Source organism: Triturus cristatus, chromosome 10 (assembly GCF_964204655.1).
Source record: "Triturus cristatus chromosome 10, aTriCri1.1, whole genome shotgun sequence".
Taxonomy (NCBI): Eukaryota; Metazoa; Chordata; class Amphibia; order Caudata; family Salamandridae; genus Triturus; species Triturus cristatus.
The window spans coordinates 541,404,512-541,422,317 of record NC_140593.1 but is presented as its reverse complement, the minus strand read 5'-3'; the positions used below and the strand labels follow the sequence as shown (position 1 = coordinate 541,422,317).

The 17,806-nt window shown below is 39.4% G+C and overlaps 1 protein-coding gene across 1 annotated transcript in view; it reads right to left on the bottom strand.

The window, feature by feature from the left end:
* Positions 1-7,892: 7,892 nt before the first annotated feature.
* Positions 7,893-17,806, bottom strand: part of XYLB (xylulokinase) — a 738,622-nt gene continuing 728,708 nt past the window's right edge. Inside the window, exon 19 of the mRNA XM_085632025.1 lies at positions 7,893-8,449. Within this exon, the coding sequence (XP_085488151.1) occupies positions 8,375-8,449 (75 nt within the window). The 3' untranslated portion in view covers positions 7,893-8,374. The remainder of the gene's footprint in view (positions 8,450-17,806) is intronic.

The window sequence follows — 17,806 nt, the reverse complement described above, 5'->3', positions numbered from 1 at the left end:
AATCAGGATAAAAATACATACATAAATACATATCAAGAGGGTCTTGCATACTGCATGGGCCCATAGGTTAGCCCACTTCAGCCACTGGTTCTTTTGCCTTGAAAGTGATGGCATTTGTACTGAGCACATGCTCACATCCAGCTAAGGACAATTCAGTGCCAGTGCTTGTAGGCCAATACTTCACTTTGCCAATTTTGTTTCTTCCCATTTCTTATTCTTTTTTTTTGTCTTTAAACTATGCCTTTTGGTTACAGTAATTTAAAGCCAATATTATCTTTTCTTTGCACCAGTAAGAATCATATGTGTTGCGCATTCAAACAAAAAACAGTTTCTATACTGGTTCAATGTACGCCTGTCTGTTAGGAAGGCACTATAATGTTCTATTAAAGTTATAAGTAAATCATATTTATTGTATTCCCAAATGTATTCCAAATTTGTATGGCAAGCATATCGCAAATGCTTTTTCCCCTTCTTTTTATTTTTCAACATGTACTTGCAGTTTAAAAAAAAGAAAATAACCACAGCACAAAATTGCTGAGTCCAGACCAATTGGTCTGTGGTTGCTTCTCGCTAGAGCACCTGGGTCAGTAACATAACATGGAAAATAGTCAAAAAGGCAAAGCTCCTTTTGCTATACAGCAATACACTATCCAAATAAGGGAATAACCACTTTGTATTGCACAGGCATTGTTACTGCACTCAGCTTCACCTGTGGTGAACTTGTGGTGTAGTCAGATGTCTAAGCATCTCCACCTAGGATGTCAGTACTCTAACTCCATCAAGTCCTTGTCATCTAATGGCAGAAATATTCAATGGCAGGTTATCTCACTGTACTTGCTATTGCTGCTTGGTAATTGAATGGTTCCGAATTACCTGTTCCAGATAATAGTATACTAATGCTACTCGCCCCTCATTTTAAGATTCACCCACACCCAAAACGCTGCGAGGCCTTTATATTATAGTCCATAGCACATTATATAAACCCCACATAAAATAAACTGCTATAATATTTTCTGCTAAAAAAGTTTTTGCAGGACAATTGTTCCGTAAAAACATGTTCTATGGGAAACTCGTGTTGGTTTTGCTGGGAGTTTCTTTCCGGAAAACAAAATCTTACGAATGCTAAATCAAATACTGTTAGACCTGTCAGCCTTAGGGTGGTCTTCCCCCAAACATTTTGTCTACTTACCTCCAATGTTTGCTGAAGTTAGTTTTGTTGGCCTTAGGACTCTGTGCTCCTTACCACTTCCAACTAGTGCTAACATATTTGTGCTCACTCCAGGAAACATGGTTTGATTAGCCTACAACTATTTGGCACATTGAATTTACTTATAAGTCCCTTGTGAAGTGATATAACATATACTGAGGGCCTCTAAATTAAAGGCTACCAGTGGGACTGCAGCACGTATTGTGCAACCCACTTAGGTAGCACCTTAAAACATGTCTTAAGCCTGCCACTGCAGCTTGAATGCAGTTTTAAACTGCCATGTTGACTTTGCATTTAAACCCCCTTGCCAAGCATTAAACTCCCCTTTTATTACATACAAGCCACCCCTAAAATAAGCCCTATGTAGCCAATAGGGCAGGGTGCTATTTAATTAACAGGTTGGCCATGTATTTTAAGTTTTGCATGCCTTGGTATTGAAAAACTCCTAAATTCGTTTTTCACTACTATGAGGCCTACCCCTTCCATATGAAAATATTAGGGATTCCTTATTACATTTTATAAACTGTAATTCCTAATTGGGAGCAGGTAGATATGCCTGTTTACTACCTATGAAATGGTTACGATAAACCTTTTTTAATGATAAAGTCGGAATTTTTATTACAATTTTGAAAATTCCCACTTTTAGACAGTTGGCATTTTTCTCCCCTTAGTTCTTTGTGCCTGCAGTCTGTCTTGGGTCACATGACTGGGTGTAGTTGACAGTTAGACTTTGTAAATTCTTCCCAGACAGTCACATAATAGATGGATTAGGTATGCCTCAATGGGCCCTCTGCTGGAAAGATGGGGAGGCGGAGCTGAGCACAGTCTCACTTACACCTTAATTGCCTTCACACAAAGTGCCTAACAACCCTTCATTGCAGCCAGCTTGAAGGCAGGGATGTCAGGAAATCGCATTCACTTCAAAGAACCTCTCTAGAAGCTTCTCCCACCTTCCAGAAGAAGACTAACAGGGTATGAAAATAGGATCTTCGGGCCCACTCTTCAGTTCACTACTGGACCTGTGTAAGGACTCTCAGAAAAGTGTCTGCTGCTGTGAACTGCTGTGCACTCTGCCTGACTGCTGCTACACCTGGAAGGACTGCTTTGCTGCCTGGAGCCTGCCTTGAACCATCAGAATCCAGCACTGTGGTTGAGCCCTGCATCTTCATCTGCACCCAGGTTGCCACAAGTGACTCCAGGGGCCAGTTTGTTGGCCTCCTGTTCAGAGACACAGGGACATAAAAGATTCCTATGATCTTGAACCCATATCTGGACCTAGTCTGAGTGAGTCCTGAACCCACAGGAGGTGTGCCACCAGCCCTGGACCCTTGATTGTGGTACTAAAGGTGCCCACATGGCCAAAAACCAGAAATGAGGGCTAAGACAGATTTTGGCACAAAAGTGCTCTGAGAACCAGGAGGAGACTGGGACCAACCTGCTTGCCTATCCACCCAGGTTGAATTGCCGGTCAGCCTGACTTCACAGCTTCTCCCGCTACGACTTTCTCCACAGCAGCAAATCCTTTTCAGTAGTCTTATGCCAAAGCGTTTTCAACCTCGTGGAACTGTCTTCAGCTCCTGCCCTCTGCCTCTTCCCACTGGAGATTTTCGACTTCCATTTCAGCGACTAAGTCCGAACATTGATATCTTCACCATGGCTTCAACCCACGGCCATCTGATGACAAAGCTCGGTCCTTGGACACTTCCTGCAGTCTTGTCCCGCTGAACTTTACCTTCTTAGACACTTTATCTAAGAATTTCTTCTAAGTCCGTGGGTACGCGCTGACCGAGCCCAATCCACTTATTGTAGCCGAACCTGGCTACATTGCGGTCAGCCATATTTTTCGACTTTGACCTGGTCTTGCATGACTAGATGTCCAGCGTTGGCGCTTTGATCTTTTAGAAGCTGGTTTTTACTAAAAACACTATCAAAATTCATACCTCCGGTTCTACTAATTGTAGTTTTGTCATTCTGGTCTCAAATCATTTATTAAAATGTACTCTATTTTTTGTTATTGGTTTTGGATTTTTTTTGTGTTGTTTTCTCTTTTTACTGTTTGTGTGCTGCATAAATATTTTACACATGGCCTGTAGGTTAAGCCTGACTGCTTTTTGTGCCAAGTTGCCCAGCATTAACCACAGGCTAATGTTGTGACTTTTTGTGGTTCACCTGCAGGGGATTGTGGCTGTTGCTTGACCAGGGCTCACACCCCAGGAAACCAGCAACCCATTTTCTGACAAATACACTCCAGGGAGCAGTCTAAAAATATTTGTATTACAATGTAGTCCTGTGATATGACCACAATTGATTCTGTGTACACATTTAAAAGAAGGATCATCAAAACACAGGTTGCTTATGGTGGAGTGTAATTTAAAGTTTCATGCACTAGTACATCACATCAAATTGTTTTCGATAACAATGTTAATCTCTGTGCATCATGTTAATCAAATAATGTTAGGAGGCTGCATTTACAAGTAGAAAGAGCCACACATATAACCGCATTATAATCATAGTACTCTCTCATGCTAACTGTAGTCGAAGGTGACCATCTGTGCGCTCATGGATTATAGTCATTGTAGAGAACTATGAGATTTAGCTTGCCTAAATTTTGGAAGTGGATATGTGGCAACTGGGGATGGGAAAGAACCTCCTGAACCAGGCAAGACTGACTGCTACTAACTTAAAGGCTGCTCCGCTGTACATTCTTTGGTCACTGCTGGGAACCTGGGGAGTTTACCTGCTCCCCGAGAACTTTGTCTTCTGAATGGACCATCTGAGGATGTCGGTGGGAAAAGCTTCCAGGTATTTCTAATGCATATACATTATATGTATTCTTAGAATAGCTAGCAGATCCTATCCTGACTTCGCTGAGAGAAGCCCTTTCTCAACTCTGCAGATTCCTCTTGTCATGGGCGTTGAGCTTCGTGCTTAAATTGAAAACCTTAATTTGCTTTCTCTGCAGCTGACACCTTCTGCTCTGAATCCCCCCTGATACTTTCAAAGCATTATTTAGATTAGGGGAGTTCCTTTATGGAACCTATCTACTTTATATTCTGTGTTTTGTATAAAGTTTTATTTTGCACCCTTTTCCTTATAATATATAAATTCAAACTACATAATTATATGGGTATGTACTGCTTTTGGATACATTGATCACATTAATTGATGGTGGTTTGTGACTGACTACATTTTGCTTATAAACCCTTGATTTTGGTTTAGATACCATCCTCTCTGTTGTTAGGCTGGAGACAAATTGGTTTCACTGATTTGAAATTGCTTGCCAGCTCTAGCTCCTTTCATGCACTTTCAGTCGCCAACCAAAGGGCCATATGATCGGGGAGGATTTTTTACGGTGACCATATGAGAATTTTCAGGGACAGAAAAATCCGCTCCATCAGTTATATCCGTGCAACAAACAGACACATTTCAAATAATGAAGTATAATACAGAGCACAGTGAAAGGACTCGCCGGTGTTCTCAACAAGCATGTTTGTGTCATCTAATATATGCCGATGTAGGCTGCCTCAAACCAGCTAATTGAAACATTAGGTATATGTATTTCAAGCTTAGCGGTTTCATATTCTTTACTCTTTGCTCGTTTTGATTATATCAATATTTAGGCAACATCCAATTATTACTATTTACTGAAAAGAAGAGATTCAAACATGTTTCAGTACTTTTTACTGAAATGGGCTTTGCATGAAAGTTTTCTTGGTTTCTGAGTACACGCTCTTCTGCGCTGAAGTGATGTGCATGCCCCGGCAGTTTCATGCACCACAAGCCCACAACGTGACCAGTGGGGAGTGTGACAGACTGCCATTGTTTCAAACTAGCTTTTAAGCAACAGATATATCACCATAAGGTTAGATGGTTCTATATTATAGGACGCACAAACACAGGCACACATACACACACTCATCATGCTGTTCCCTATATTTTGACAGGTCCTGACACCTGGGTCACTGTTAAGGCTTCTCCTTCACATTGGGCACCATTCAAATGCTCAGTAGCTGCGACTGGCTACATATCACTGTGCAATTAGGAGTTAATCCCCAAGGAATGAGCAATAACTGTGTGGAAGCGGCTTTATTGGCCAGAAGCCTGCACCAGAGCCCTTTCTCATGGGGACTGACACACATGCACAAACAGCTCTGAACAGGTGTTAAATGGCAAGCAGGACTGGTAATGGTGGTTGTGGAAGGAGGTGTGGTGTAAGGATGGGAGAAGGAAGGAGAGTTCGTTGCTTGGCAGGGTGAACATTATATCGCTCCTCATGCCTTGGATGTTATGGACTGTAAAATTTGGTATGCTCTTCCCATACTCTGTCATCCTAGGTAGAAGAGACAATAAATATTTTTGAACGCACAAACTCATTTTCTTGAGGTCCTGAAATAAAACAATACCATTGACCAGAACTACTCACTGACAGACCTAGGAAAGAGGAAATGCTGAGCCTTCTCGACAAGAATTGAACTTAGCTGGCTGAAGCACAGCTGGGCAACTGCGTTTTCTTACTAATTGTGCTATGGGCTGATTCCGACTTTGGCGCTGCGGCACTGGGTCCACCCTTTCGTTGCACTGCCAAAACTGTGGTCAGACCGCATGCCAGATTAGGAGTTTCCTCCTGTGTGGCGGGATTTGTTTTTTTACATTCCCACTGTGGAGCCTGAAAATGGTCACCACAATGGAAACACCTAAAACAGTTCCTGCACAACATGGACCAGAAAGTCCATGCCATGCAGGAACTGGTGTGCATGCACACAGGGGGCAATTTTTGTGCACCCCTGTATGCATCCACATGCAGAAAAGGCACCGATGGTCCTGCAGGGCCCCCCTTGTTTCCTCTCCACCACGGTGTTCATGGAGGAGGAACCTCCATGACACCACTGGCAGAGAGGAAACTAGTAATATGTCTGGCGGGACCACGGCGGTCCCGCCAAGCATATTCCTGCCTCCTGACTGCCGCACAGCCAGGAAACTGCGGTTCCCTGGCAACTGTGGCGGGGCTGTTGCAGTACGACCACCCAAATCGCAATAAGGTGGTCGGGAGACTGCCACCGCCGCGCCCCCATAAGTCTAGCGGTCCGTAAACCGCCAGACTCGTATTCAGGCCCATAGTGGATAGTGAAAATGGATGGATGCGGATCCTGGTGAATGAGTGAAGTATGTGTTTTCAAGGTACACAATCTGTTCACCAGCATAGCCTAGTGTCCTCATCCCAGATGCACAATCAATCAAGGGATGGGATGGGGCTCTAGCAATGGATGTTTCAGTACATTGGTGTTTGCAATGAAATTGCTTTTTATCCAACTTAGGGTCACATGAGCAGCCCACCATGCATGTCTCTATAAGTTACAAAAAGCAAAAGAGGGCATTTAATTATCAGGTGAAATATAGACAGACAGTACCCTGCACATGCTTAATAACAAGCAACAAATACAAGTGAGTAATCCAACACGCTATGGGACTGCTGCACATATTTTGACACATAGTACAAGGTTGCCTACTGGCCAGTTTTGTTTTACCTGTATGACCAGTATTTCAATGTCCTAGACGTAAGAAAAATCACCTGAAGCCGATATTTTTCCCTTGTTAATTCATATTTAAAACAGCAATTATAAGAAGAAAGCCCTTTGAAATAAAGTAAACAAAGAAAGAAAGCCATGTTAAAATGAAAACAAACAATGGTATGTAAAGTTGCATTTATATGTCATATCAAAGCCACTGAAGAAACTAAAGAGGTAAAGAAATAACCAGTATTTTTCTCTGGGAAATGTGGCAACCCTGCACACACATGAGCGCAACACTTCTGTGTAAGTATGAGATCTTCATGGGTCCCATGCGTGTACTTTAGTAGCAAAGGCTGCGTTAAATGTACTGGGTGCCTATTTTAAAGTACTTGGGGTATACTTATAATGGGATAGCACCACCAGAACATCACTTTTAGCGACATTCTGGTGGTGCTATGCCCTTCTCCATATTTACAAAGCGGCGTTAAGACTCTTTATGTGGCTTCACAACACCGTGTAAATATGGCCCCTTTACACGCATCACTTAGCGTAAAAAGGGCATGCAATGGGTGCCGCTGTGTGCGTTCCACTGCAACACCCATTGCTTTTTGACACTGCCCCAGATTTACTAAAACTGTGAAGCACTGACACTTTATTGCTAGGCACTTTAAAGATGTATGAATATTTAGGACTGTATGAAGCACTGCCACTTTAAGCATCTGAAGGAGGATAATTTTGTTTTATTCACTTTATTAGTGTTTACATGATTTTCGTTAGCTCTGTGCTTTATGATGTTTATACTTAATTCCATGGAGTTTTTGAAAGCTAGGATTTTTAAGAATGTTTGAAATTTATGAATCAGGTTACAGTGCTTTGATGCCAATTAGCTCTATAAGAGCTAAAAGGATATAGATGTTTATGTATAGATGCTAAACTGTTCGATGGGGTAGAAATATGTTCTAGCATTAGCCTTATGAGTTTCTGAATGTCTTCCCTGGAACAATGTATGAAATAAAAAAAATAAAAAATTATGTTTGTTTTTGTTAACAAAACGTCACCGTACACTGAAAATATGTAAGCCTGATACCAGCAGTCGTACTGTGCTTCTAATAGTAACTTTTCAGCAGTCAGCTTGGTTTCCTCAGACCAGAGCACCAAAAAGGGATTGTAAACAATTTAATTAAGTAAATGCACTTTATTAAAGATGTACGTAAGTTTTTAACGTGTTTTAGTCTGTAATTCAAATAGAGTCTTTGAGTAAATTGCGGTTTTAATGTGCACTTTTAAAGTAAAGCTAGTCGGGTTTCTTCATGAAAACGTGAGCTGTTTTTCACACGTATACTTGAATATGAAACCACACATTTAGCAGTTGGATCCACAAAAACAATATCCCAAACGAAATAAAAATATGATAGTTACGCTTTTATATTTAATAAAAGAAATTACAGAACACTTTACACAGCATATGTGTAACCACCCTTAAATATTAGATTAACAGACCAGTGAACTGAGAATTGTCGCCTTGCAACTGAAGGGCAATTCTATTGTTTGAGTTCTACATTTTCGGTTGTTTCAAATGTCTTGTGCAGAGTGGATCCTGTCGTTTGAGCTCTGCTTCAGGAACAAATCTACTGTGGTGTATCTAAAAGATACATCTTCAGTGACCTTCAGAATCACCCAAAACCACCTTCTGTTCAAGCTGAGAATATCTTTTCAAGAGTGGCTGGTAGTGCTGCAAAGTAAAAATAATGTATTATGTAAAAATAAACAGCATTCGAAATGTAAAACAAATTTAGAAACTGTTAATGCATGCATCAGTTAATAATATTAGGGCAACAGCCATGATGGGTGCTGAGGTTCCATCCGTTATTATTCAGTCACATACACGAATATGTTTTCAATCTGTTCCAATAAATAATTAATTGAAACCATTGTTAACAGTAACAAATAACCTCTGTAATGACAAATCAACAACAAAGTCAGAAAAACTGGTTTGTTTGACTTTTTTTTATCAGTGCTTCATTTGTAAAAGAATGAGAACTGGTGCTGAAGCTCAGTTCAGAAACTAGTGGGCAATGCAATTAAATTCCGGCTCACTGATTACCAAGGGCCATATTACGAATCTGGCAGTCCATGGACCACCAAATTTGTGGCGGCAGCGGTGGCAACCTATTACAACCAGGGTGGTCGGGCCATCCTGGGATCACAGCAACTGCCAGGGATCAGAGATTCCTGGCGGTGGCGCGGCAGTCTTGAGGCCGCAATATGCTTGGCGGGTCTGCTGCGGCCCTGCCAAACGTATGACGAGTTTCCTCACGGCCACACTTTTAAAGTGTGGCAGTGAGGGAAACAAAGGTGGCCCTATTGGGCCCCCTTGTGCCTCTGCGCCATGGGGCACATGCATAGGGGCACATGTTGTGTCCCCCTGTGTGCATGCACCCCAGTACCTGCAGGGCATGGACTGCAGCAGTCCATGCCATGCAGGTACTGATTTTGACATTCCCATGCAGTGCCTATCTAATAGGCATTGCTGTGGGAATGCCAACAAAAGCCCGCTAGACAGGAGAAATCCTAATCTGGGAGGTTCTATCATGGGTTTGGCGGTGCAGGAGCGGGGTAGTCCTGCTCCCGCACCGCCAAAATCATAATGAGATCCCAAGGCTGCATAGCATTAAAACCACCCAATGCCTCTATGATCCACTAGCAGACACTCCCTGCCCCTTTATCTCACTGTCACAGGTTTCTGCATTCTCCTCTGTGATGGTTTTTCCGTCTTTCTCTTCCTCCATCTTTCCACTTTGTGTGTTTTCTCTCTTTTGTTCTCAGGAAATGTCCGAAGAGGGGATAACAGTGTTGGTCCACACAACTGCGTGCTGGTGGCCCCCCACCTGCAAGCACTCGCTCAAATTAAGCACTGTTTATAGTGCATGCACTCTAAGGAACACATAATAAAGGGGCATGTGCACATATGCAGACAATTACAGGCTTCCTTGAACACTGAGGCCAACAAATATACAGGCGCCAGAGCAAACCAATGACACATTTGTAGACACTCATGAAACCAGACCACACAAGTACAGTTGTCTAATTAAACAGACAACACATAAAGCCATGCACAATGCACACAAAGCCACAAACTTGCACCTGCATGGCTTCCAGGTTTCCCCTTGTTATGTTTCTCACCTTCATCTATTCCTGGGCTTTTCACCAAAAGCGGTTTGAATCATCGGAGTTTTACCAGACGTAGTACCGCATTCACCATGTCTGCCCATTTAATTTTTCTCCACCAATATGAATGGCATTGTAACAGGAAACAGCAATTACAAAACAGTCTGAACAACGCATGCAAGTATGACGAAAGCTTAACAACGCATGCGTCTTTACCATGCATGCCTTTACCACGCAGCTTTTTACCACGCTTTGCCGTTACAACGCAAAATGTAAGTATTTTAGGAATTCAAATAAATATCGAATGTAGAACACGAGATGTATGAATTGTGACTACAAGGAACCATAGAGTTGTCCTGTATGCCAAAAGTGGATCAATTAACAATATATCTGTTTCTGAGTTATACAATCATGTACAATTGAGTTACTATTTATGATGATTTGCAAGCACAGGCAAGAGAATCCTATTGTGATACATATCATTTATGGTAATAGGGCATACTGAGATACAGCCCATTCAGTGTGGGAATGTTTACGATATATGTGTAACCAAATTAGATATATAATTATATTGGTTGAAATATTTGAATTAGCATTGCCGGGTGACCGTCTGATAAGAATCATGTGTGACAAGATTTATTTTTTATGTACGTACTGAATAGCATGGCACAATGTGATTAACAAATGTGTAAATAGGAATACGCTATGTATTTGAACAGTACTAAGATGGCTGCCATTTTTCAAAAGAGTATGACATATAAAATCATTGAAAGCTCGTTTGACGATTCATAAGTAAATATTATAAAATTGTATGAAATACGTATTGAATAGTATGGCCCCATGTGGGGAACAGAGGCATAAATAGGAATAGGCTATGAATTAGAAAAGTGTTAAGATGACCACCAATCTGTAATGACATTTGAAGTCTATTTTTGATTGCATCACTCTGAATAGTCAGCCAATCAAACAATGTATGTATATTTAATAAAATAATGCTAGTACATGAACTAGCCAACATTGATGAAGTTGTATAGCCAAAACCCATCTGTTGATGCCCTGGATGACCCCTTTTAAAGAGAGTTGGGCTCAAAGTGGAGCCTTCGTGAACTCCACAATGAACTGAAAATCAAACAGATGGAGCTACCGGTTCTATTTGTTCTCTAGCAGTTTTTAAGGAGTCCAATCACCGTAGCTTACTGTCTCTCGCCCCCAATTCCTTCAGTCTTGATACATAAAAGGAGTGGAAGACAGCGTCACATGCTGCAGAAAGGTCCAACAACACCAAGGAAGTGGATTCATTTGCACCTAAAGTCATTCGAAGATCATTTAATAAGGCAATCAATGCCAATTCTGCACCATGGCCAGGATGAAAGCCTGCCCGGGTGGGATCAAGGAGAGACTGATTTTCAATGACAGCCAATAACTGAATATTAACAGCAGCTTCAGTGATTTTAGTCAACAAAGGATGGAAAGAAATTAGGGGATAGTTCCACAGTATGAGACTATATGCACTAGTTTTCTGTAACTGTGAGGCCACAATTGCTTTTTTCCAAGATAGGGGGACGAGAACAGAAGTAAGAGAGAGGTAGTATACCTTAGTTATTGGGCTCACCAGCCAGTGAAAGATTGGTTGAAGGAATTAGTGGGACATGAGTCCAAAGGAGAGCCAGAAGTAGAGGTAATCTGTTTGGTATGAATTAATTTCTCATTGAGTAAAGAAAAGCAGCCTAAGGTTAGACACAGGGTGGAATTCGGTATTTAGGCACAAAACAAAGACAAGTTATTTGATTTTAAAATGGAAAATGGCAAAAGATCTTTACAGGGTTTAGAAGAAGTTGGGATAAAAGAATTAGTGAATCCAGAAGTGAAAAGATGAAATACAATTGTTCTTGGAAATGTACTTCTAAAGTAACCAAGTGTCTTTGTATCATTATGGACAGCAAGTTTCGCACCGCTCTCAACATCCCAGTGCATTATGGGACTTGTAGTCTTGTGTCATTTCAATTTTGCTATCACACCTGCAAATAATGAATTGTTTGAGGAAATCCCAGGAGAAGAATCCGGTTTCCCTTATGACATTGAGGTATATAGTTACCTAACCCTATTCAATTTTATTTAAAAAAAGAAAAAACTGGGATATGCAGAGAAAAACAGCATCTCGTAGTTTACATTACACACATACATACGATTGCACCTTATCGAAAACATAATGTTCTGTAAAAACACCCACATATCTATGCCATAATAAATTGCAGTCAATTACTCTTATTAACGCTATTGCAGAGATGGAACATTATACACATTTAAGAAGTAAATAGTGAATTAGAAAGCAATATTTAAGACCTAATCTAAATGACCTCACCCGAGGTCCCGCCATGGTGCGTTCAGTGTTTATTACCACATTCTTCCTGAATTTAAAATGAATGCACACATGCTGTTTCTAGTTCATAATAAACCTCTATTACTTCAGTAAGAAATAGAAGCTAATTAAGTCATGTGCCCCAGGTGGGTCTCTGCGTTAGGTGATCAGGGCGGAACTCTGAAGTAATTTCACCAATGGACCAGAAGGCATCTATCTTATAATACTCCATCATATTTTTAACTTCACAGGAACTGCGACACTGGCAAACATGTTATTCATAACAAGTGAAATGACGATCTACACCAGGTTTTAAAATCTTTGGTGCACAAACACTTTGAGGTGCCAGAAAATTGACATACTGGCAAACTGTTCTGCAACCTAATAAATGAAATGATTCACTGCACAATTTTACAAAATGTCAAATGTGCCTCAGTCTGAGTACCTGGCACTCTCCTCTTGATGCTGGTAGGACTCACACTAAAGTATACAAACAAGCTACACCCAACTGAAGAGCCCTAATCAGTGCAAAACTGGTCTTGGGTTGGTTGTGTTTCAGTTCAGGGAGGACCTTGTCTGGGAGTTCAGCTTGACTGTTCCTACTGGAGCAGGGACAAGACCAATTTGAATATGACTGGAACAAAACTTAGGCGTCATGGTGGGCAAAAGAATGATGGGTTGGAATACTACCCTGAGCGACTGTCAGTTTATAGACTATTGCAAGCATTCCTCCTATCATCTTTGTGTGTTTGATGCTGGTAGGCAGCACATACTTTTATGTGTAGCGACCTACGGGGTACCACATTTTGTATAGCATGCTTGTATTTTTAGCAAACTGTTTGCCTTACCTGAGGGCAACATCTCAAAGAGGAGGACTGTGAGACACCCCATGGATTTGTGGTGAGCAAGTATTCAGGACAGCACCCAGCATTCGGGAAAACCCTGCGAGAATCCTTAAGGCAAAATGGTGTCACTGAAAAGCTTCCAGCCTCGTGGTGACACACAGACTTTCCTCAAAGGCTCATAAATTCACACAGCACAGCAACTTTAGTGCATCAGCATGGATATGAAGTCAGAATCAAAGCATGCAAATCCTATAAGATGAATGACCAAATTATGAGTTCAAAAATATATTAATGCAAAAATATTGCAAAAATATTGTCAAAAATATTGATGGACTGAATATAGAAATAAGACTATAGTTTTTAATCTATATAATATATTTTTTTCAATATCATTGTATAATATATTGTTTATTTTATTATACTTGTATTAAATATTGTTTTTAATTAATTGATTACATATTAGCTATTATATTATTTTTTGATATTAGCATTAATTTAATAATTGGTTCAATATTTTTAGTATACTTCGGATGTTTTAATGTGATATATTGTTATGTTCAATTATTAATTTATAATTGAATAAGGGGTATTGACTGTAGCTGAATAAGGTGAAAAGTTATTTTAAAAATAAATAGTTTTTTGTTTTAAAATATTTTTATGTTAATTGCATTTCTGATTGTATTTAATTATGTAAACTATTTTATTGATTGTTGTAATTATTTTAGTGTATTTTGTAATTTCTACTGTATATTTTAATTTCTGTATAGTTTTATCACTCATGTATTATTTACTAGTGGTGTATTGGGTTTGTAGGGGGAAATGGCAACAATAAATTATAAATTACTTTTTCTTACTGTAAACTAAGTGTAAGGTAATTAATTATGTTAATTATATAATTGTTTAATTACTCTTTCAACTATTTAAATCTACTTTGTGATTTTTAATATGTGATTATTTAAATTTTCTACAATTTACCTACTACTTTGTATTGTAGTAGTGGGTTGTTGATTTTGTAGGGGATTACGTTTGGAAAGTATTGACATTTTTTATTATTGTTTTATGTTTGTAGTGAGCTGTGTAGGTTAATTAAAATATTACTTGATAATTAAACATATACATTATTTAATTGATTATTTGTTATATCAATTATTGTTGCTTCTCAATTAATAATGAATTACTTGAAAAGTGTCCTTAATAATAAACATTTTAAATAATGTTATATTTATTACTTGTCTTGATAATATTTGTTTTATTTCCTTAGACTTCTAATGTTATGAATGTTGTATTCATAATGTATTTTATTTTTTGTTGCTATTTTGGGTTTTAGCGAGGGAAGTGTACTTTTTAAAAATGTATTTATTTTGTTTTATATGTGTTAAATCACTTTTGTATTATTACATTTTATTTTTTCTATTACATTTATTTACATTTATTTATAATGCTTATATATTTTTAATTTAAAATATGTTTTAAGAACAAATTAACAGTTTTATGCTGTCAAGTATTTTAATGTTTTATTTAAATTTTTTAAATGTGTAGGAATTGGAATGATATAACTAGACCTTTCTAAGCCCAACAGCGTCTCTGCTTTTGCCTACATTGGAGTGGGAATAGTAAATTCAACCCCTCCAAAGTCCAACATGTCCCCTAATTGTATTTACACTGTAGTGGGAGTAGTAAATCTAACCCCTCCAAAGACCAACACTTTCCCAACACTTGCTTAGATTGGAGTCGGAATGGTAAATCTAACATTTCCAAAATCCAGTATTTTCACTGATTTTCTTTACGTTGGAGTGGGAATAGAAAATCTCACCCATCCACAGCTCTGCAGTTTCCCTACTGTTGCTTTCATTGAAATGTGAATAGTAAATCTAACTCCTCCAATATCTAACACTTTCCATACTGTTGCTTAGATTAGAGTGAGCATAATAAATCTCACTCTTCCAAAGTCATACATTTTCCCTACTGTTCCTTATATTGAAGTGAAAATAGTAAATCTAACCTTTCCAAACTCCAATATTTCCACCCATTTTGCTAACATTGTAGTGGGAATAGTAATTTTAACATGTCCAAAGTCCAGCACTCACCTTGCTGTTATTTATTTTAGAATAGACTGTGAACAGTAAATCTAACTCTTCCAAAGTCCAACACTTTTCCTGCTTCTTGCTTACATTGGAGAGGGGATAGTAAGTCTAACCCCTCCACAGTTCAACACTTCTCTATTCTTGCTTAGACTGGGGTGGTGAAAAATAAATCTAACCCTTCTCAATCCCAACACTCTCCCAACTTTTGCTTACCTCATAATGAGATTAGTAAATCTAACACCTCCAAAGTTCAACACTTTTGCTACCATTGCTGAGACTGGAGTGAATAGTAAATTTCACACCAGAGTTCAACACTTTCCGTGGTTCTGCTTATGGTGAAATGGGAGTAGTAAATCTAACTCTTCCAAAGTCCGGCGTTTCTGTGCTGTTGCTAAGATCATAATGGGAATTGTGAATCTAATCCATCCAAAGTCCACAACTTTCCCTAATGTTGCTTATATTTTGGAGGTTGGGAGCGGGACCACCCCAGCACCGCCCCGGTCCCACACCATCAAACCCATGTGCGCATCACCCGCCAGATTATGAGTTTTTTTGTCACTGGCAGATGGTTCTTCGGCTGTCCCACAGCGGTGCCTATGAATTAGGCACCGTCATGGGAAAGTCAAAGGCTGTGCCTGCATGGCATGGACTGAATTTGATTTTTAATTGTTTAAATATTGATTTCCCTTTTTTGAGGCATTGAGGCATATATATATATATATATATATATATATATATATATATATATATATATATATATATATATATATATATATATAAATATATATATATATATATATATATATATATAATTTAGGTACATAGTTCACAATAGTAATTCAAACTTTTTATTAATTTTAATTTTCAAATTATATTTCTTATATGCTTTACTTACATCAATGTTTGTTAATTTTAATGTTTAAGTTATTGTTAATATTTTAAATGTAATAGGCTTTAAAAATCATTTAATTAATGTATTATTGCAAGAGAAAGTATGTATACATGCACACACATATATATTAAAGTTATTCATTTTTATTATATTTGTGTTTTGTATTTTAATATTTTAAATAAATTACATACAATGGTATACATATATAACATATATAGATATTTTTGTATATTTACCTTTTGTTGTTGATATTCTGTTACAAAATTTTTGGGGACTCAGTGGGGCATATGTAGAAGGAAATGATGTGGGGCTGCAACAAATTTTGCGGAGCTGCATTGCGTCCTTTCCAAAACGCAGGAATGCACTGTATTTACAAGAATGCAGCGCATCCCTGTGTTTTCCCTAGCGCTAGCGCTAGAAATAGCTACTCAGCACCAACACAAACACCCTTGTGCCAAGGTGCAAGGGTGCCGGTACTGCATGGATGACTGATTATGTGCAGAAAGGTCCCTTCCTACACATAAACAATCAATAACAGTGATTTGCTGCTTCTATGTGTGCTGCATTCTGCAGCACACATAAAAGCAGCAAATAGCCATTATTTAAAGATTGTTTTTGTGCATGAAGGGACACCTTCCTGCACAAAGACAATCATTAATGATGTTTTGCTCTTTCTATGAGCGCTGCAGAATGCAAAAACGACGAGAAATAAAAGTAGTTCTCCTCATTGCGCCAATCTAACGCCTGCTTTTGCATACCGATAAATTCAATCCACACTGATCACACTAGCTGTTATACCGATGAGCTGAGGGATCAGATTGCAGTCTCAAACACGGCCACAGATAGGAATAGGAGTGTTTCTAATGCTCTCTACATTCTATCGCCCCAACCACAAGCAACATTCTCACGAGAGGCAGTCCCTTGTTTGGCCCCTCAATCACAGCTTAAGATCATTTCCTGGAACGTAGCCGGACTCAGCAGTAAATTGCTACTGCCCAACTGGAACAAACTAATAGAAGGCCAAGACATCTGCCTCTTCCAGGAAACTTGGAGCTTAGTCCCCCTTTATAAGTCTGGTTATACCTGCTTTTTTCTACCAGCTGTCACCACAGGGAGAGGACGCTCCTTGGGAGGCCTGACTGCCTGGGTTAACATTGCTTTGGGTTGTAGAATCATCGAACGAAACTGTGTAAATCCAGATATAATGAGGCTTACCCTCAACGGGAAAGAAGGAGCCATAACTCTTGAGTTGTTTAAAGTATTTGTAAGGGGGACAAAAGGGGGTGCGTCCTCAGCTATTATTTCATCCCTAGATCAAGAGTTATCTAGTTGTGATCCAGACTCACATCTTGTGATAGCGGGAGACTTTAACTGTACGTTTGAGCCTCTTAGCATGGAGGACATGTTGGGGTTGCAGGAGGACGACATAAGATGGGGTATCACCCCCCTAAGTATTCCCCCCATTAAAAGATGGTCACGGGTTGCAATCCAGCTGAATGCACTTGCTCTGGAATCTGGGCTGAGGGCTGTAAACGGCAGAACACCGTTGGATGCTGAAGGGGCATGTACATAAAAAGAATCAGGTGTCCGTCTCGCATTGACTACATCTTAATAGATGTAAGATTGTGGAGAAGCATGATTGATATGGAAGTTGTCCCTACTATCGACAGCGTCCATAACCCCCTTTGTTTGACTATGAAGGCCCTCTGGACCTCTTCTTGCCCTGCCCCTGATGCAACTA